We start from the raw sequence: 22042 nt of genomic DNA, 5'->3' as shown, positions 1-22042 counted from the left end.
TGGCCTGTATTCCCCTCATTTTAAAGTCTGTTCCACTGATATAACCTGGGGTGTCCACCCATAGTTGTGTAACTCTTCTGGGACTCATCTTTTCCCTGTCACCTAATACTTCTCATTCTTTCTGTCTCCTTTGAGGAATTAGGTGATCTTATTCCCCACCTTTTCAACTGAATTAGCTACGGGCACCAGAATTCCTAGATATATGTCTGGTGACTTTACACTGAGTTTATTAAATCTGGTTTTTATCTGTATAAAGAGGGTTAGTTTAGTATAAAGTAGTTAGTTTAGAATTTCTGTTAAGGACAAAGAGATAAAACTAAAGTTGGTTCACAAGAATCTCCCAAAGTGGAGTAAATTTTTAGACCATATGGTTTATTAAGCTATCATAGTTAACAATGGCCATTTAGTTAGATTGATTGCAGGTCATTGAGACATTCTTTTGCTAAATAATTAGCCTATATAATTATACAAAAATCTTCATTAAGTAAATATTAAATTCCAAAGATAGTCCAAAAGGAATACTTGGTAACTCTATGTTAGGCCATAGGAAGAGATGTGCTTAATGTCCCAGCTCTTAAAGATTCCTCATGAAAGTCGTCATTCAAAGTCAGTTTTCCACTAAAAGACTCTTTCTTTTCATATTTCCAGTCAATAAAATTTAGCTTAATAAGTTGACAGTACAAAATCTAATACTATTCCCTGTTCTGCCATGAACCAGGTAAATGGCCTTTGTTATGTTACTTACCTTTCCAGTGACTTCTCATTTGGAAAATGACAATTATAAAACAGATCTACCTTAAAATAATATTGAATATATAAAGAAATGAATTACAGTATTTATAGAATGTGCCTATAGGGGTTTAATTATTATAAATTTACTCTCAAGTACTGAACAAACACTATTTATGAAGAGAATATCAAAGATATCCTTTTGAATCCATGCTGGACCAACTTTTGATTCCTTGGTTGTTTTTTTTTTTTTTTTTATGCATATTCTATCCATGCAGGTCACAAGTACCCTTTGGCTTAGCAGAGGTCATAGAGGATTTCTGGGGTGAATATGTGTCCCACTGTTGTGAGTTTGATGATGATCCTCCTCTTTGAACTTAGAGAATCAGCTCATTGGGTAACAAACACATTTCACTATCAGATTAGTAAAGGTCTTCTAGCTTGGTAAGAATATCCAGAGATTAGGTTCCACTGATATAACCCTCAAGATCTTCTATTCCAAAATGAGAAATCCATAGCAAATAACTTTTAAGCAACAGGCGGAAAATGAACAATGACTTTTCAAAGCTTGTGGAGCAATAATAAATAGAATATAATAAACAAAAACAAATAGAAGACAAACTCTTACAGGTATATGCGTAGGAAAAGTTTCTGTTATTATATGGGGGGGTTGAATCCTGAATGAACTGAATGGTGGGACTGTATTTTCAGAAATAATTAGAAGTCATCTTCAGTTTTAGTGATGGTTTAAGATAAAATTGGTTGTGATAATTCTCACAGTTAAAACTTAATAAATAGTTATTTTTGTTCATTGTGGACAGTTTGTCTTGAAGATCTAAGGATTCAGGTTCAAGTTCCATATATGACAAATATTACTTGTCTGATACTAGGTAAGTTATTTCTCAATGATATCAAAGTCAAATGGAATACTAGCTCATCAAACCATATATAAAAATCTCTGTAGGCCACAAACTGACTTTGAAAACCATATTTTAACACTATCTAAATTCTATTGTATTTTTATTTATTTTTTTCAACATTTCCCAATTTCATTTTTGTCAGGTTCAGGCCATACTCAAGAAGCATTATGGGACCTGAGGGCATATATTTTTCATCTCTGATCTAGAAAACTTTCTAAGACAGAGAAATGTGTTGCAGAAAAGGTGCTGATTTACATGGGCAGAGAGTTTCCTTATTCAGAAGATCCTTATATTAATGAAATCTCAGGTTTGGTCTCTGTTTCAGTCTTAGTGTTATTATTAATCACACTGTTAATAAATTATATAGCTAGAAATTTTCATATTTTTAAAGGATAAAAGATTAAGCTTTTTATATATAAAAAGAGAAAAGTAGCTGCTCATGGCAAAAGAAGTTTATTCAGTTTTTAAAAAGCATTATTTTAGAATTTTATTTTATTAATGATTTTATTTTATTTAAATTAATTTATTAAATTAAATATAAAATTATTAATAATTAGTAGGAGGAATCTTCTCTTCTATTTTTTTCTCATCAATGTATCCTCAAATCAAGGTTTATGACTAGGATACATCATTCTATAGATAGGAGATGTCCTAAGTCTCTGGACCAACTAGAGTAGTTCAGAGGCCAGATAGCATTTAGAAATAGATAGACAAATGATTTCCGTATTCCTTGGTAGGCAGCTTTCTTATGCCCTCCATTCAATATGAAATTAACATTAATTATTAATATTTAATTAATAATACAATATAAAGTAATTAACTTAATTGTTTTAGAACTTTAGAATAGTGGAATAGGTTTATAATATATGTTTATCAGATGAGTGGATAGTATTTTATAGAGTATCTCTGAGTTGAGTTCAAAAAATTATTTTTTTGACATTTAAATACATCTTTTACATGGTGTTATATGATCAATGGACATATTTACCAATCTTGATTTGATGATGAATTGTCCAGCTACATTTTGTTTTTTAGATAAATGAGTAAAAAGCTTTAATTTTAAACTGCTTCTGGATCCTACAAATAGGAATTAATAGCCTAGACCAAAAAAAATTACAAAAGCTTCTCTCTTCTTCCCTCTTTCTTATTATTATTCCATGACAAATCAGTCACCTTTATACAACTTGTTCTATTCCTTAAACAAAGTGAAAATTTCTAATTCTTCTATGTAAATTCTACCAAAGGTTTTTAAAATGTCTATTTTATAAAAAACACAACAATGATAACAGACTTAAAAATATGAATAAAGAAGTCCAAGAATCTGCAGGTCAACACACAATAATAAGATGAATGAAGGGATAGGGCTGAAATGGGACCCACTGTGACATAGCTGTCGATGAAGAATCTGTCACTCAAACCAAACAAGCTAGGGCATTTTAGTCTTGAACTTGGAGCGCCGTTGCCATAGTTTCTACACAAAGACGACAAGGCTGTATTCCAATTATATCTTTTAGAATGACAGATAACAGGAAAATAGGAAATGGGGTAATAAAATCTGTGGTCACCTGGCAGGGATGTGACAGATAGAAGTGACAGAGATGTGAAATGCCCATTTATTTTGCCAAAAAACCGCTTTTACTATTTGGAATGTAAATGTATTTGCTTTCTTTACTTTTCACCATCAAATTTTGCATTTTATGTTATTCACTTTTCAATTTGCCCCTTTGGGATGAAATGCTATTCAAAACAGTTACCTCTCACTAAATGGAAATTTAATTACCAGAATTCTAAAGTTCTAAGGAAATCATCCTTTGAATTTTCAGAAACTTTGGTTTTGCTATTATGCTCCAGATGTTCTTGTTCTATTTGGCACCATAGGGTAAAAGCAGAAGCAATGAGTTCAAATTGCCAAGAGATCTATTTTAGGTTTGATATAAGGAAACATCTTCTATAATTAGAGCTGTCTAAAAGTCGAATGTCCTGCCTCAAGAAGTCAGAGTCTAGACAAGCATTTATCAGATACACTGTGGTAGGAATCTTTTTGGGTGTGATTTAGACTAGATGGGAAGTCTGTTCCACTTCTCAATGATTCTGTGATTTGGTCAACTAGAAGACTTTACTGACCCAAATGTAAGTTATGTGGCAAACACCAGTAACTAGGTAATGTCTGATAATGAATAATAGCACCCTGCAGACTCCATGAATTCTATTATGATGATTTCACAAACCTGCCATTGGTTAATCCAATGAAATAAGGAAATCAATATTACATGAGAGTACATTTCATGAGGGATTCTAGCAAACTATCACACAGCAAGGACTGAGAATTTGGTCTGGCTTTGTTATCTTCAATCCCCTAAAAACTTTACAAACTACAGTGGTATTTAGAAAGATATTATTAAATTCAAGGGATGAAAAAAAAAACCCAAAACAAAACAAAAAAAGCAGCAGCAGCAGATATTAAGAAAGAAGGAACTCTGACACAATTAGAAGTGTTAAGGTAATGACAGGCAGGCAAGGCCTGGTAAGGATTCAGCAAGGACAAGAAATGAGTCATATTAGAAGCAGGCAATCATGAGCTACTAGGCTATACTTTCATTTTGATTACATGGCATTTAGTATAATATACTTTTCAAGAATTAACATCTTAAGTATTATTATAGAATTTTAATATGATCATCCTGGTATAGTGGGTAGAATCTGGATTTTGAGCCAGAGGACATGGTTCAGCTCCCATGCTCTGCCAATTTACTTACTACCTGTGTGACCATGGACAAGTAATTTTGCCTTTCTGGGCTTAATTTTCCTTGTCAATGAAATGAGTGTGTTGGATTAGATAACCTGCAGTGATTTAATTCTTTGCTTCTATGTTTCTGATCTGTTTTGGTAAAGGGAATTTGCAAAGTAGCAGTTCCCTACTCTGACAAAAATCACAGAATATTAAAGGTTTCATCTACTTTTAAGTATGCTTTTAATTACATTCAGAAATCCTACTTTATTTTTGCTATTGAAACATATCTCTCTGATTTCATATTGAATTACTAGAAAAATACAACTGTACAGGTATTTGCTGTTTTATACATTTGCTATAATTTGCCTATTTTGTTACATGATGGAACTTGAGAAGGAGTCTATGGCTGGGAGGAAGTCTGCTGACACTATCTTTAATGATTTCCCAGCTATTTAGGTACAACTTTTAGTAGTGTCATTTTGCATTAGTGGTTTAGTCTTGGTAAGAAAAAATACTTTTTTTTCCAAATCAGAAATGTGATATTTGAAATCTTGTCAAGGAAAGATAAGTGCTAATCAACAAAATACATGGAGTATGAAAAGTACATTTTTTTATTACATGTAGTGTCATGGAGAATTAAAGCAATAGGTAATATTTTAAAAATTTTAAGTATTCTCTAAAATATCCAGATGTTCAAGCCATAAATAAAGCTTTCTGTAATTCTTCATTTATCTTTTCAATCTCACCCTGGAACCTCTGAAAATTTGGATAAAAATTTGGAAGATCCAAACAGGAACTCTTGTTTCTGATCCAAGTTATAAAATTGAACTTAAATACTCTAGTTTTCTCAGGCAGTTGGATTCCCTTAGCTACAAATTGAACATTATTAATCACTAAGGTTGATATGTCTGTAGGTCAATAGAGTGAAAGGTTGCCTATCCTTTAGTATATAGGGTTTGCCACCCACAAATGGGATCTTGAATAAATGATTTGCAATGTGAGTTTGCTTATTGAAATAGAGAATAGTCTCTTCCAAAGGCCAAGGGAAATGCCATGAAATCAGCCTTACAAAATGTTCACAAAGTAGAGTGAAGATGATAAACCAAAATGCACTATTTCATCTGACAGCAAATGTAGGGAAAAGCATATAGGTGGCTTACCTTGAAAGATATTTCATACTGTTCTCCTCCCCAGATTTCTAAGCCTGGATCATAGCCACCCAATTCCCAAAACCACTTTCGGTCAACAGCAAAGAGCCCTCCAGCCATAACAGGAGACCTGTGGAATAATTAAAATAAGCTATAAAAGGCTATGAACATTAGGCTCCCTCATCATATGCTTGAAAGGCCCAAGAAGTATTTCAGTAGTCAAATTGTAATGAGGCTTTAAGCAGTTGTTGTTTATTGATAAGTCCAGGGTTCCCATTTGGTCTATAACTGAAGTGGAAATAGAAGCAAGGGGAAGATTTCTCCTATGCTTTAAAGTTTGCTGTTAAGTTTCTAGTGTTGCAAATACCCAGAAGAGCCCCATTTATTTCACCTACATAACATGGAAAAGAAGAGAGTCTTAATGACATCCTTTTGAAAATACCCATTGGGTTTTACAGAATTTGGTCAAAGTGAAGATGCATTTTCTTCTACTATAAAGATAGATTCAAGTATTGAGAATAACACTACAGTTATTAACTTTCAGAGAAGCATCTCTTTCCTTTATTATTGCTTCAATTATTCATTTATTCTCTTCTTTTCCTAAAAGGAAATATAGTCAGTGGGCCAGGAAGGAACAAACACACCTGAATTGAGTGTCTTTTATAATAGAACACACATACTAGGTTCTATGGAAGCCACTTGAAATAAACAGAAGGTACAGGTTCCTAGCAAGGTAGAGGTGGAACAATTTGACTGACTTTTATACATGGCACGTTTGTATATATGTGTGAACATACATGCACATATATATATATATGTACCCTCACATAAAGCAATACTAAGGAACACATTTATACAGAAATATATCACTGCATGAGATTTAACATATGATAAAATAACAGCTAATTGTCAACATGTATATAGTGCTATAAGGATTGCAAAACACTTTATAGATATTATTGTTGATTTTTTACAATAACTTTGCGACATGAATGCTAGTATTACTCCCATTTTACAGATAAAGAAATTGAAGTTGCAGCCCTTTCCCAGGGCTAAATAAACAACAACAACAACAAACTAATGTAAACAAGGCTAAATAAATATTGGAGATAGGATTCTTCCTGGTTCCTTGTCTAGTACTCTACCTGTTGTGTCACAGAATTATCGAGTGATAACTTTGACATAATGGATAGATAACTGAAACTGTTGTCAGGAAGACCTAGTTTTAATTGTTGCTCTGACAAATACTTGCCATGTAAATATGATTAAGTCACTTAATACCCCTGGCCCTCAGGAAATTCATTAGGATTATGAGTTACAGTGAAGTTGCTGATTTTCATTGGTAGAATGTATTCGACAAGCATTTATGTACAATGTGACTTTGCCACAAGGATAAAGCAAGAGATGTGGATCAAATCTTTCACTTACCATCTTGCCTCCTATCTCCAAATAATATTAATTTTTAATTTAAAATTATTTATATTTTACTAATTTTGTCTTATTTAAAACATATTTCCAAATGAATAGTGCACAAGATGGCAGAGAAATTTCAAATACTTGATAAAAGTGTTCACGAGCATATCCTTAAGAGCATTCCAAATACCAATTTAAAAATAATTGATATAGTAATTTAAAAAAAATTCTAATTTTGATGTTGAAGCAAGTGACACAAGGACTTCTACTGTGGAATACTATCACAATTTGAGATACTATAGTCACTTGAAACATATGCTTCTAAATTTCCATTAAAAACTCTATAATTCATAGCTTTAATTACTTCAGACTACTTCTGACCTAATTAGCCTACATGAGTGAGATTGTATGGGTATGCAAATGATTTGTTAGACGCCTCCAAAGATTTAACTCACTCTCAGTAAACCCAGGGTGCATAAAGGGAAGAATTACAGTGCTGGAAATCAATTGGAGAGATTTTTTTTCCAGTGAAGGAGAAGCTTGAAGAAATAAAAATGTACTCCATTGAAGTTTTATGGTCCTTACATTTCACTTAAATAAATGTCTTGCTCCTGGACCTTCCTCATTTTAAACTCCTCTATTCTCTCCTTTTCTCCTTCTCTGCTTCCCATCCTCTTCTTTTTCACACATAATTTTAAAGTAAGATATATTTTGCTAAAGGCAATATAAATTAGGTTGAGGAAAAATAGGCATCTTTTCCAAACTTTCTATATGCCAGGCACTGTGTAAGCACTTGACAAATATTATTTTATTTGACCTTTGATTCAATATTAATTATCTCCAAGGACCTAAATATTATCTAAACTATAATTTCTTTGTGGGTGTTAAAATTATTTGGTGAATTAAATTGAATTAAATGTTTAGTTGAATCCAATTAGTTTAATGAATTTAATTGAATTGGAAGTAAAATTAAACATTTTCATAGATAAAATCAAAGCAGAAAGAATAGAAAGAAAAACCTTTGATTGGGAAAAATAAAAAACCATCGATAAAAATCTGATTTTCAAAATGTATAGATTATTGAAATAAATATATGAGACCAAGAGTCATTGCTTAAAATCAAAGTGGTCAAAGAATATGAAATGTTTTCGAAAGAACAATTCCCAATTTTAATTATCATACAAAAACATGCTAAATTACTAATGGTTAAGAGAAATTTAAATATAAATTAATTCTGAACTTTCATTTTATACTCTAAAAATTGACAAAAATAATAAAAAAAAAAAGGAAGTCAGTTCTGAAAGAACTGCAGAATGACAAGCACACTATCATACTTCTATCACCTGTTCTTATAGTTCTGGATATCTAATTTTAATGATGCATAAAAAGAGTGATTGAGCAATTCCTATCCTTTGATCCAGAAATTTTACCACCAGACTTATACTCAAAGGAGTTCTAAGACTGAAACAAAGGTTTAGTATATGCTAAATGTTACCAATGGTACTTTGTGTTGTAGCAAAGAGATGTAAACTAAGAGAATGCCTATCAAATGGGGGAATACCTGAACCAATTATGGTGTATGAATATAATGGAATATTATCATGCAGGGAGAAATGATGAATGTCAGGAACTCAGATAATGAAAGAGTTGCATGCAGAAACCAAGAAAAATAAGCAGAAGCAAGACAACAATATTCAGTAACTAAAACAATTTAAAGTTGTAAAAATCACCAAAAGTAAATTGAACTCTCAGGGAATTTGAAAAATCAAGCAAATCCCCAGAGAAACAGTTACATTTTCCTCCAACCTCCTGGCATTAGGCAGGGGTATATAAGGGTTGAATGTTTATACATTGGCATAGTCACAGATGTTTTTTGGTTCAGTTACCTTTTTTATCCTAAGGAAAGGATTTAATGCAAAGGGCAGAGAAAATATTTGCTAAAATGACTGTTTTCAAAAACAAAAGGTATCAAAAATATTAAAAAAAATTAAAATTGTACAAGCAAGTGCCTCCTTTTTCTGTATTCCTGATTTATATGTATAGATCAGGCATAGAGCTTATTAGTGCTCATTGAATTTTAAGATCTGGTTTAATTTGACCTTGGGTATAGTTCACTTAGTGAAGACACTCTTATGGGAATATAGCCTTAAACTATATCTTAATTGTGACTTGAGACTTTATAATAACAAATAGAGCTATAGCTAAAAAGTTGCAGGCCTTTCTCCCCTCCTGTTTCCCACCACCTCTTAATTAGTATTTAAGTGACATATTTAAAGGCATTTTATTCTTTTTCCTTTCTAAGTTAGATTTCCTCAATTAGAAGGTAAATTTATACCAACTCCTCTTCCCCTTTCTCCCACCCCCAAAAAATGGGAGAAAAGGCCAGGTGGCCATGAGGGTTTCTTTGTTCTGGGTATTTAATCTTGTGTTTTGCAGTTTTTACTTTGCATTCCTTTTGCTGACAAACACCTTATAATATGGGGATGCCCTTTCTTGTGTGATTGTAATAAAACCTTTTGTTTTTGTTTTTTCTCACTCTGAGAGTCTCTGATCATTTTTGTGACCAATACTGTCTGACACAATCTTAAGTTTAGAAAAGACATTAATTAACCAGGGAATATCTAGAGAAAGTGAAATAAGCTGACATAGAACCCTGAGATAATGCCATACAAAGTTTGACTGAGTGGGGAGGAGGGACATGGCATCTGTTTTCAAAGGCTGGCATATACAAAAAGGATTAGACTAGTTTTCCTTGACTTAAGAGGGTAGAATTAGAACACTTTGGTGAAAGTTGAAAGTTTAGATTTTATTTACATAGGGAAGAACTTCCCATCAATGACAACCATACCAACATGGAATGAGCTGTCTGTAGAGATAATGTATCCCTTGAAAGGAAAGAAGGGAGAAAGAAAAGAAGGGAAGAAGAAAGGAAGGGAAAAGGAAAGAGAGGAAAAGAAAGGAGAAAGAGAAGAAGAAAGAAGAAGGAAAGAGGGAGAAAAGAACAAAGAAGTAAAAAATAAGAGAAGGAAGGAAGGGAAAAAAGAGGAGAAGGAGGGGAGCAGGATGGAGGGGAAGAGAATGGAAGGGAGGAGGAATAGGAGAAAATAAGGGTCCTCGAGTAAAACATTTCTATATTGCTCATATCCAGGAATACATTTCTTATTCTTTATATTAATCCCTCATCTATTATGATATGACTTGTGTTTTTACTAAGCCATGTCTCCCATGAAAATTCAGTTCTAAGCCTGTATTTGGTAGATTTGTAACAGGACAGAATGAATCCTAAATTAAATAATCATTTCCCATGAGCTCTGGTGGATATTAAGTGGTGGTTCTTATGTTATTAAAGGCAAAATGACCTTGTTTGGAAGGCTTAAAACTCCCCCCCCCCCCAACTCAGTTAAATTATAATCATGTTTAAGAAAAAAAGGAAAACTTTTTGGCATATATTTATCATTGTTATGGTAATAGTTTCTGAAGGTATTATGGCATAATAGATTTAGAGCTGAAGGGACCTTGGCAATTATCTAGTACAATGTCCTCATTTTACAGATGAGAAAATGGAGGTCACAGAGAGAATAAATCAGTTGCTTAAAGTTAAATAAGCAGTTAATTACTGACAGAGCTGGGATTAGAATCCAGTCCCTCTGACATCAAATCCTCTGCTTTGTTTACTGTACCATGATGCCTTTAAGACTCAGTAAAAAGTTGTGAAGGTCTTCTTATTAAATACAATAGATATAATAGAAAGAATCATTATCTTCTATATATGTGGTCTCTGCCCTGTGGGCATCCATATGTTATTGATATTTTGTTATTTTTAACCTTTAAGAAAATATTTAGCATAAGTCTGTACAATGATAAGTAAGCAAATACACTTTCTATGGACTGAATACTTTGTTTCACACATTTATAGATTGCTACTTTCAAACATACATAGATATGTTGATTTAAAAAATGAAAATTCATTAAAATGTGTTACTGAATCCAGCTCTCACTTTTGTTCTCATTCTCAAAAAACTTGGAAACTATTGATTGATATCATAATGGTAAGTAAGTATATGTCTTCCAGTCAATTCTCCTCTCAATGGAAATAGAGAATTATTATATACTATCTTTGGCTATGCACTACTTATTTCCCTTCTCTAAAGTGAATGCTGCAATAATCTCAATCTCTTTGTACCTCTCCATTGGTCTCATTTCTCAATCTACTACCATTTTGTATTTATTTTCTTTCAGATGATCTTCTAGGCCATCTCTTTCTATAAATGTTCCTTACCTTGCCTTCCCCCTCCCCTTTCTTTGAGGCCTGTGGATGCTCTGAAGAATATTGTCTAATAGGACTGTTATGTTTGCAATATTTTCAGAGGAGCTGTGGGAGTTGTGTATGCAGAGCCACAAGTCCTGAGCCAAACAGTTGTTTGCAATTAAAAACCATTCCCTAACTGTCTGGGCCATTCTTGTGATTCCCTCTTCTAATATTAATATAAACATGAAATTGATTTGTAACAACAGCTCCTGTTCAGGATCCTTTATTCCCTAGACAGTGGAAATATGGTGGCATTCTGAATGGATAACTAAAATCAATTCTCTACTTTGCATTAGGGGTAATGAACAAGGTGATAAATGGTATTTTCTTCTGACTTATAGTGGACCAGTTTACTTCACCATAGTAATTTTATCCTCTAAATTATGTTGCATTTCAAATTAATGAAGCTATAATATAAAAACTGCACTAGAAGCTATTCTTTATTTTGTTGCTACAAAAACAGACCTTGCATAGTTTCATTCAAGTATACATTTTTCAAAGCACTCTATCGGTCCTCTTACTGAAAACTAGACATAGCACTTAATGGCTTCAACCACACTCTATAACATTTCCTGGATTTTAATGGGCTTTTACATTTACTATTATGTTCTAACTCTTTACCTCCAAACATAGAAAAAAAGAGTAGTTTTATTAGTCATTTTCTCTTTTGACCTCTACCTAACTACTCTAATCTTCATATTTAGTTCAATACTATTTAATCAAATCCCTTAGTACTTATTAAATACTTACAATATGTAAGATATGTGGAATACAAAGACAAAATAAAAGCAGGCCTTTCTCTCTAGTTTACATTTTACTAGGGCTATTAAATGAATAAATATAAATAAGCAAGTGTGGGTTTATGTATGTATATGTGAATGTGTCTAAAACTTATTATCATGCTCAGACTTTTGGTATATTATTTTATGTATGTGTATGTGGTAGCCACCTGTATATATAGTTATTGTTGAGTTATTTCAATCATGTCTTACTCTTCATGACCCTATTTGAAGTTTTCTTGGCAATGATAATAGACTGGTTTGCCATTTCCTTCTGCAGCTCATTTTATAGATGAGGAAACTGAAACAAATGGGATTAAGTGATTTGCCCAAGGTTACACAACTAACAAGTGTCTGAGGCTGGATTCCTGATTCCAGACCCAGTGTTCTATCTACTGTACCATCAAGCTGTCATATATTGAGGTGTGTGTGTGTGTGTGTGTGTGTGTGTATACAAGCACTTGTGTGTAATTATGTATATGTGTATGTATGTATACATACCAAACTGTTTGCATGTACATACACATGTACATATGATAATTTGGGGTGGGAGAGAGGACTAACATTGGTGAAGGATAAGGAAAAATTGTCCTAGTTGTTAGACATAAAAATTAATCCCTGAAGGAAGCTGGATGTTTTAAGGAGTAGAGTGGTAAGAAGAAAAAAAGTTCTAGATAATGCAGACACATAGAAGGCTGAACTGAAATGCCAAGCTCAGGGAACAGTAATGTAATGAGGACTTGATAGAGCTTCATTGGCTTGTCCCCAGTTATAACAGGTCAGGCAGTTTGGCTGGCTTGCAGAGTATATAACAGGAAATAATGTGAAATAAGCCTGGAGGTGCTTGTGTGAATGGGTGCAGGAATCTGACTTTCAGATTCAGGCTTTCAATGTTAAATTAAAGAGTTGGCATTTTATGCTATTGTATTTCTGGAGGTTTGGGGGCCAAAACAATTTTTAAAATGGTATTTGGTTATAAAGAAACTCTTGTATGAAGAATCTATATCAATCATTAGTCATTATTAAAAAATGACTAAATGATTAGTCGTTATCAATTCTAGGAACCCATGGAACCCTGCCTTTTTGGTTGCCCCTTCTTCACACCAAATTTTCTCAAGAGATCATTCCTTTGAAAACTTCTTATTTCTTCCTGTCAACTCTACTTGGCTGGCATCAGTGGGAATCTTGGATTTATGAGCAGTAGTGCACGTTTGGTCAGAATTGTAATAGGTCTCTTTGCTCTAGGCCTCAATCAAGTCAAGCTAATCAGCTGAAACGGGAACAGAATAACCTGTGCAGTTAACATCCCATAGACATTTTTAGTTGGTATGTAATGGGTGAATGTTCACTGTTAAAGATCCTCATTTTCAACTTGAATTCAGCTATTGAATTTAAAATATCACAGGGCAAAATAACATCATCTACTTTGGAAATGCTTGTTCATTTAAGTACCAAGCATTTACTGCAATTAGAAAAAGTAGGGGGGAAAAGTGGCTGAAATAGCAGTGCCTCATGCAGACTAATTTCTGTCATTTACTTAAGAAAAAGGATGATTTTATATAATTTTCTTCCTTTTTTATAGTATTTCCATTACAACATTGGTGCGCTGTAGGGACACTTGACACAACATACCTAGGACTTATGTCAGTTTTTCAATGCCTGAGGTATCCTTGAAACAAGAGCATTTTGGAGTGAATTACTCACACTAACACAGCAGGCACGTAACATCTGATACAGGGATCTGGATTTCTCCTGCTTACAATAAATAAGAATTTTTGCAGATGCTCTGTGTTTGGAAGATCTCTATAACTACATGCTACTGTAGTTGGTGTCTACAGAGTAGCCTCATCTCTTGTTATGAGTCCAAAGTGTATCTAGAATTCCTAATAAAGGAAGACAGATTTTTGAGACACAGGAAAATGGAGAGACACACATGTAGAGTTCCATATTGTCCCTTTTTATTTGTCCTTGAGAGAAACTTCTTTTCGGCCCTTTGAAGTACTGGGTGCAGAGAATTGCTGGAGTTAGACTGAGGGTCTCTACCTATTTCATGTGGGTGTGCAGTGGGAGACTATATAATAAACCTCTTAGCTGCTATGACCCAAACTTCTATCTGCAGTGACTGGGATCAATGTCACAGAAGTGAACAGATTAGAAGCAGAATCAGTGACCACAATGAGAGGTGGTCCTTAGGTGCAAGAGACTATTTTCTATCATAAAGTCTTGAAGATTTGTGAATTATCAGCAAAACTTTCCTGAGGTTTAAATTCTGAAGTCTAAGGTTCAAGTTCTAAAAGCAAATATATGCCTGCCCCTTTATTCTTCTTTATGATCTACAGGCTTGAGTACTCCAGAACCTTTCCCCAGACTCTCCAAAAATCAGGAAGGACAATCAGGGGGGGGTTTTGGAAACAGTGGTCAGATAGCTGCATCTGGAAAGCACTAAACCATTTTTAACTTTTATTTTTCGGTCTAATATATTATGTGAACATTGATCACCTGTTTTTTTGTGAATGTGAAACAATTCTTAAAAGGCATGCTGGCTATACAAGTGCTGTGAATTTTCCTAAGTGTGCTATGAATTACATCGAACAACTCATAGGCACATTCTCGAGTCTCATAAATTATACAAAATTGACATTGGCAATTGTACGTGCCTGTCTCTTAGCACTCCAATAATGTCCCACAATTTCTCATGGCAAAGACTAATACCTCATTAGAATATAATACTAATATTATACTATAATATTATTAATGTAATAATATTATATGGTAAGGAAAAACAAGAATAACAATAAAAATTTGAGAACTTCTGATATATTGGGTTATTTTGAGAGAGAGAAGATCCAAATGTACAATACAGATGAAGTCATAGATTTTCCTATTTAAAAAAAAATTCCTAAAAAAATATTTTAAATATCCTATTTTAAAAAAAAACCTTTTGGTTTTAACTTAGCACCCAATCATAATGGAGTCAAACCGACCCATAGCCATGACACTTAGTGGTATGAGAAGTTACTGTCCACATATGATAGAGAGATTCTGATGGGAACTCTTGATTGGTAGACTGAAAATAGTGTCACTTAGTAGACAACTCAGAAATTATATACCTTTACTGGAAATTTAGTGGTAATACTGGTAAGTAATATTATACTATATTTAATACATCAGGGCAGATGCTCCATTTTCTTGCAACCTGTAGCTTCCCCCTTATTTGCTTGAATTGAACGGGAAATCTCTTAATTAGTGTTAAAAATATTCTCTTCCTTCTCTTGTTCCAGCAACGAAGTTAAATTTTTTTTTGTTTGTTTGTTTCAGTTGTGTCTGACTTTTCATGACCATATTTGAGTTTTTCTTGGCAAAGATACTGGAGAGGTTTGCTAGGTCATTTTACACATGAGAAAACTGAGGTAAACAGGATTAAATGACTTTCCCAGGATCACACAGCTAGTTAAGTGACTAAGGCTAGATGTGAAATCGTGAAGATGAATCTTCTTGAATGAAGATGACATTTACTGTAGTGAATTATAATAAAACTCTTATGTATTGCATATTCATCAATAGAAAGTCTGATGAAGTGGATGAGGGTTGGGGTGGAGAGATAAAGACCTGAGTTATTGTCTTATCTCTAACTTATGCTGCCCATATGATCTTGAGCCAATTACTTAATTTCTGAGTATCCCAGGCAACTTTTATGCAACAAATTGCAGAACATTTGTTGACTAGAAAAAAAGTTCTTTCTGAGAGGCTCTCTACTCAAATGAAATAACAGCAGTGTAGAAAGTAGTGTAGATTTTATGCATGCAAATAGAAGAATAGATTTGTAATGAGAGGACCTAAGTCTAGATCCTGGCTTTACCTTTAATTACTTGGGTGATGAAGTAACTTCTCTCTTGTCTTTAGTTTCCTAATCTGTAAAATTAGGAGGTTGGACCTGATGATGTATAAATTCCCTTCTAAACCTAAATCTATGACATTTACAGTTATTCTTTCTAAAGTTAGTCTGGAGAGGATAGCAGAGCCCAAGATGGAAGAGAGAAGGCAGGGACTTGCTCAATCTCTCCCCCAGACTTCTCCAAACACCTTTAAATAATGACTCTAAACAAGTTTTAGAGTGTCAGAACCCACAAAAAGATCGAGTGGAACAATTTTTCAGCCAAAGACAACTTAAGTCAGCAAGAAAGGTTTTCATACTAGAGTGGGAGAGCAGTTCAGTTCACAGCAACACAACCTCAGCTCCAGCAAATCACAAGTGGGTCATGACAGCCACTAAAGTAAGGCTGGACAGATGCTGTTTCACAAAAAAGGGGGTTGAGTGGTAGAGAGAAAAAAAGGAATGTGTATGTCAGTACCTACAAAGCTGTGCTGAATTCAAGTCAAGTCCCCATAGACTATAAATTGAGCTTAAAGACCCTTTTCTCATACATGGCTGCTGTTGGGGGGTAGTAACATTGTATAGCATGGGTTTCCTTCCACACAGGCTCAGCAGTTGGCACACATGCTTAGCAGGCGATGAAAGGGAAGACTCTGACTGAATAGACTAAATCAGTAGTAGTTTCAGTATGGACAAAACAACCCCCAATCCTATTTCTTAAGCTTTTCTACTGCATTATACTCAAAGGGGAATGAGATAATATTGCTAAATGAAAGAGCTTCATCATTATTTATTCCATCAATAGTTCAGACTATCCAGGAGCTTACGGACAAGCACAGAGAAGGGAGCCTTTTTTTTTTTTTTTTTCTTTTGACATAAAACATCTCTGCTCAAGAAATAAATATAACTTAAAAAACTAAGCCTGCTTGAAATGGGCAGAAAGCCTATTTATGCTTCATTTATTGAATAAACAGTAGACAGTTGAACCTCATGGAAAATCAACCACAGTCATGTACTTATAGAATGTAAAACACAGCATTTTCTGTTCATAAGTGGTTGCTCTCTAGGGCGATTTTTGTCTCCACTTCTAGCATTTTATATTAAACTGGGATTTAACTTAAGTATGGGACTGAGTTTCATACTAGTCATATTCATTTTGCAATGAATTCACACTTCAGATGTTTTCTCTTCTCTATGATGCAAAGACCTTATGCTAAGGATGGCTAATTCACCTTGTCACAAGAAAGACAACTTAGTGGTCACTGATCACAAAAATTGAGGTGCCTGGAATCCTTAGGTGGCTTCAGTGCATACTGATAAAATCTTTCACTATTTCAAGGAACAACTAAATATTCCAGTGAATCTAAGGTGCAGCTTGGTTTGGTAGATAGCCTAACTCAGAATCTAAAAGACTTGATTCCACACCCTGTCTTCTATAAGGTATATGATTCTAGGCAAGTCACTTTACTGCTCAAAGTCTCAGTTTCTTTATCTGTAAAATAGGGATAATAAGAATACTTACAATGTCTACCTTTACAGGGTTGTAAGGCTCAAATATATGCTTCAACCTTTTACAAACATTCAAGTGCTTTACAAATGTCCATTATTTTCTAACCAAGGTACAAACTTTATCCAGTGACACTGGTCCCACAATTTATCCATATATTCTCTTTTTTATTTTTTTTATTTATTTTTTATTTTTTATTTAATAGCCTTTTATTTACAGGATATATGCATGGGTAACTTTACAGCATTAACAATTGCCAAACCTCTTGTTCCAATTTTTTACCTCTTACCCTCCCACCCCCTCCCCTAGATGGCAGGATGACCAGTAGATGTTAAATATATTAAAATATAAATTAGATACACAATAAGTATACATGACCAAAACGTTATTTTGCTGTACAAAAAGAATCAGACTCTGAAATATTGTACAATTAGCTTGTGAAGGAAATCAAAAATGCAGGTGTGCATAAATATAGGGATTGGGAATTCAATGTAATGGTTTTTAGTCATCTCCCAGAGTTCTTTTTCTGGGCATAGCTGGTTCAGTTCATTACTGCTCCATTGGAAATGATTTGGTTGATCTCGTTGCTGAGGATATCCATATATTCTCAATTTGTCTGACTCATATATGTATAAATACTCTATAAGGGATATACTCAATATTCAGGGGAGTAGGTCTTCTTGTATATCTACTGACACTGTATGGACACTAGTTGAGCAATTGGGATACCTGTTCCTTATATCTTGCTCTTGCTGCATGACTGACCTATCTCATTTTCTTCTGATTTCCTTTATGCCATTTATTCCTGCATGATTCTTCTTTGTTAAGATATAATAATTCACTTGTACCTACAAAGCCATCCTCTAGTGCCTTTTGTCTGACCCACAACTTTAATGTCAATGGACAAAAATTGTTACCATTAGTCATTCAATAAGCATTTATCAAGTACATGTCATTGTAATGTCATTTTGGTTGTCTTTGAAAATGGACAATGATAATAATCAAGAACATATATCAGGCACTGTGTTAAGTGCTGGGGATACAAAGAAGGGAAACATATTTAAGGGACTATTAGTAGTGGAGAATGTAGTCCACTGGCCAAGGGTTTTCTCATCATTTTTATTATAAAATATCATTTTTTGTTTCTTCCTTTTAGGAGGGAGAGGATGGAAAATGAATAGAGAGCTAGAACTTTTGAAAATTCAATAATATGGAAGGTTTCAAAGTAGTGTATTCATAGTCTTGAAACGTCTTAGAAGATATGGAAGGGACCTTAGATATTACCCAGTACACTTCAGTTTATTTTTTTTTTAAATGTATAGTATCTTCTAACCTTATATCATTTTAAAACTTTTCTTTCAATTTTTTAGAGTTTTACTCCTTAAACCTTATCAATAAGGTACCAAGGATAATTAATATGAAAATTTCAAATTGTCTCTTCTCATCCCTCTGCTCACAGTCATACGATATGGCAATGAGGTAGAGAAAGGAGGGAAGAGAACAAACATTTATTAAATACCTACTATGTATCAGGCACTGTGATGAGTGTTTTATGAATATTATCACATTTGATCCTCATGAACACTCTGGGAAATATTATTTTGTGTTGTTAGGATTTAGATAGTTCTATTATTTTACATTTGAGGAAACTCTGGCAAACAGAAAATGATGACTTGCCTAACATCATTAAATAAGGGTCTGAAGGCAAATTTGAATTCAGATCTTCCCGATTCCAGGTTTAGCACTTTATTGCACCAACGAGGCAGCATAATGGATAGAGAGTTGAATCTGAAGTCAATTAAGACTTTAGCTAAAATCTGTCAGCTAGTAGTAGCTGAACAACTCCTGAGCAAGCCATTAAAGCCCTTTGTCCCTCATTTTCCGCATCTGTAAAGTGGAGATAACAATAACCTCCCTTGATTGTTGTGAAGATAAAAATGAGATATCTCTAAAGTGCCTCACAAATCTTAAAGTACTATATAAATGCTAGTTGATATTATTATTGTTGTTATCATTACTATTATTATTATCCTCTCTATTCTCCTCCCTCACCCAAAGAAATATATTTAGCCAAGCTGGGCTATATTTCTTTTTCTTGAAGATTGCTTTGCCTGCAAAGCTATCTCCTTCTACCTCTGAATGCTGTCAGACATACTCAGGAAATCAAAAACCTCCTTGGGGAATCCAATCCACCACTCAGTGTCTGCGTTGTCAGTGAAATTCTCAAAGCATTTCTACAAATTAACAGACTGTCACGCAGCATGTCAACATGTTATCTGCTAAGTGGTAATAGCTGGGAAGGTCTATTCCAAAGATAGTTGCAGATCTATTTGTATTGGTTTGTGTCCAGAGGTCCCAAATTCATAAACTATGTCCTTCCTCTTGCCCTCAACTATATTTAGTTAGTGCAATTAGCACAAACGTCTTATCTCAAAGTTCCTAGCCTATTTGAAAAGATGCTGAAGCTCTACTTATTGAACTGGCACATTTCTTAAAAGTAGATGTTTTCTCCTATCCAAACAGCCCAAATTAACATTCTGCACACCTACAGTTCTCCTTTCAGTAGATTTTCAGATGACATGTTCATATTCTCTTTGTCTGTCATAAAGTGTTTAGCCATTTGTAATTGCTCCCTTTACACAAGTCCCAGAACTATTGAGAAAATTACAAATAAAAAGAAGTCCCTGAATACCTTGACCTGAGTGGAGACAGGTGTGCTTGTGAAAAGGGTGGTAGAAGCCTGTGGGTCTTATTTGAGATGCTATGAACTTCTCTACCTTGCTTGAAAAAATAATTTTAGGTAAAATATAAGAATAAGCAATTAATATTTTGTATAAGTCATAGGAATATGGATTTTGAGAGGTCCCTTTGCAGACCTCAAGCTTATATAATGGAAATTATTTATGTATCAATTGTGAGGCCTACTAGCAATGAGAATACTGACACAAAATATTTCTATCCTGTTTTGCTCAAATCTCATGATGGTATGATGGAAAGCCTTTAAGTTCTCCCTGAAATGTTTTTAGGAATGTGCTATCTCCCCTTGCCCAACCCAAAGGGTAGCTCATCTATCTTATGACCATCTAATCAGCAGAAATATTTCTTGACTGGCCCATTTGGCAATCTTGTGATCTGTTGATATTCATATTTTAGCCTATATATTAACAACCAATAAAATTACTGTTCTATATTTAGCTTAACTATTATCTTATAAAAGTAGAGTTCTGAAGGGAGGTGGCTCCTAAGAAGGAGATATGGGGTCTACTTGGTTAGAAGAGAACTGGATTTCCTCTAATTAAGTGTTTTTGTGTCAGAGCTCTGCTTCAGTTTTGTCTGGAGTGATTTTTTTCCCCATAGGCAAGAGTTTCCATATAGGGTAGACATCTAAACTTATTCTTTTTTTAGGTCAGTGAGATTAAGTCAGAATTTAGTTGATGTGGATTCATAAAAGATATTCATATAATGGAATGGCTATTAACCATTTTTGTGTCATGGATGACTTTGGCAGTCTAACAAAGTATAGGAGTCTCTTCTCAGAAGAATGTTTTCAGTACAAAAAAATAAAAAGAAATAAATAGATTTGAAAAAGAAATGAAAGGTTAGTAAAAATAAAGATGCGTTTTTTTCTCATATTCAAGCTGGTGGACCACCTGAATCAGGATAAATGCCTGCACTATGTAGAATATTAAAGTTCCTATAAAATCTTGAAAATACACTTTTTATTTTCTTTTTTCTTCTTTTAAAATTCTAGACTTAACTGGTATAGTGAACTCCTAAAAGTCTCAAAGCATAGTTCTTTATTTACTATATTAAGCTGATTTTTTTTTTACCCACAATAACTTCTTTCTGATTATTATATATCAGTTACTCTATGTGGAGAGAATGCAAAAAGACCCTTAAAAATGCAAGAGAGCCACAGCAAAAGACAATTAATTCCCTCTTCCTATAGGGTAAACTTTGAGGCAGAGTGACTATGTAGATAGTAAGACCATTTTAGAATCAGGAAGACCTAAGTTTGCAATGTACTTCTGACACATATTAGCTCATGGGATTGTAGGCAAGTCATGTACCTTCTTAGAGTTGTACATTACATTGGACTTGCTGAGCTGTATCAACAGTCAGATGTTTCACACTGGGCATTCCCATTGCAGGTCTGAAGGAACAAACAAGCAAAAATAGACTAATCATTCAAAGAAAATGAAAACATAGGTGGACAAATCTGGTGCTTTATAGGTAAACTTCTGATGGTGAGGAAGGGTTCCAGCTTATTGAATGACAATGCTTTTTGTCAGTACAAAAACAGCATACTTATTGCAATAATAGGAAGTAGGCAAGAATCATATGAGATGAAAATTGTAGAGGAGTGGCGATATGTTCTGATTAAGGGAGCAACCACCTGGGTGAAATTAGATTATCCATTCAGATTTACAGACCAATTTTGCAACAAGTAGGATCACTCTGATAACATTTTAGGCCTGTGTCTCAGTCTTTTATTAATGCTACTATTACGAATGCACTTAGAAATGCACAAAGTACTTTTCCTATAACCATTACCACAATAGCTAGTAATTATATAATGCTTTAAGATTTACAAAATGTTTTACTAATATTTTGTTTTGTCCTTCTGAAAAC

General features: G+C 33.8%; 1 protein-coding gene across 1 annotated transcript in view; it reads right to left on the bottom strand.

Moving 5' to 3' along the window:
• The window catches only part of LOC100935070 (polypeptide N-acetylgalactosaminyltransferase like 6), a 129188-nt gene extending 123536 nt beyond the window's left edge, over positions 1 to 5652 (bottom strand). The window contains exon 1 of the mRNA XM_031943520.1: positions 5541 to 5652. Within this exon, the coding sequence (XP_031799380.1) occupies positions 5541 to 5648 (108 nt within the window). The 5' untranslated portion in view covers positions 5649 to 5652. The remainder of the gene's footprint in view (positions 1 to 5540) is intronic.
• Positions 5653 to 22042: the final 16390 nt, after the last annotated feature.

This window comes from Sarcophilus harrisii, chromosome 6 (assembly GCF_902635505.1).
Source record: "Sarcophilus harrisii chromosome 6, mSarHar1.11, whole genome shotgun sequence".
NCBI lineage: Eukaryota > Metazoa > Chordata > Mammalia > Dasyuromorphia > Dasyuridae > Sarcophilus > Sarcophilus harrisii.
Note: the sequence above shows the minus strand (reverse complement) of the source record. Positions and strands in the feature narration are given on the sequence as shown.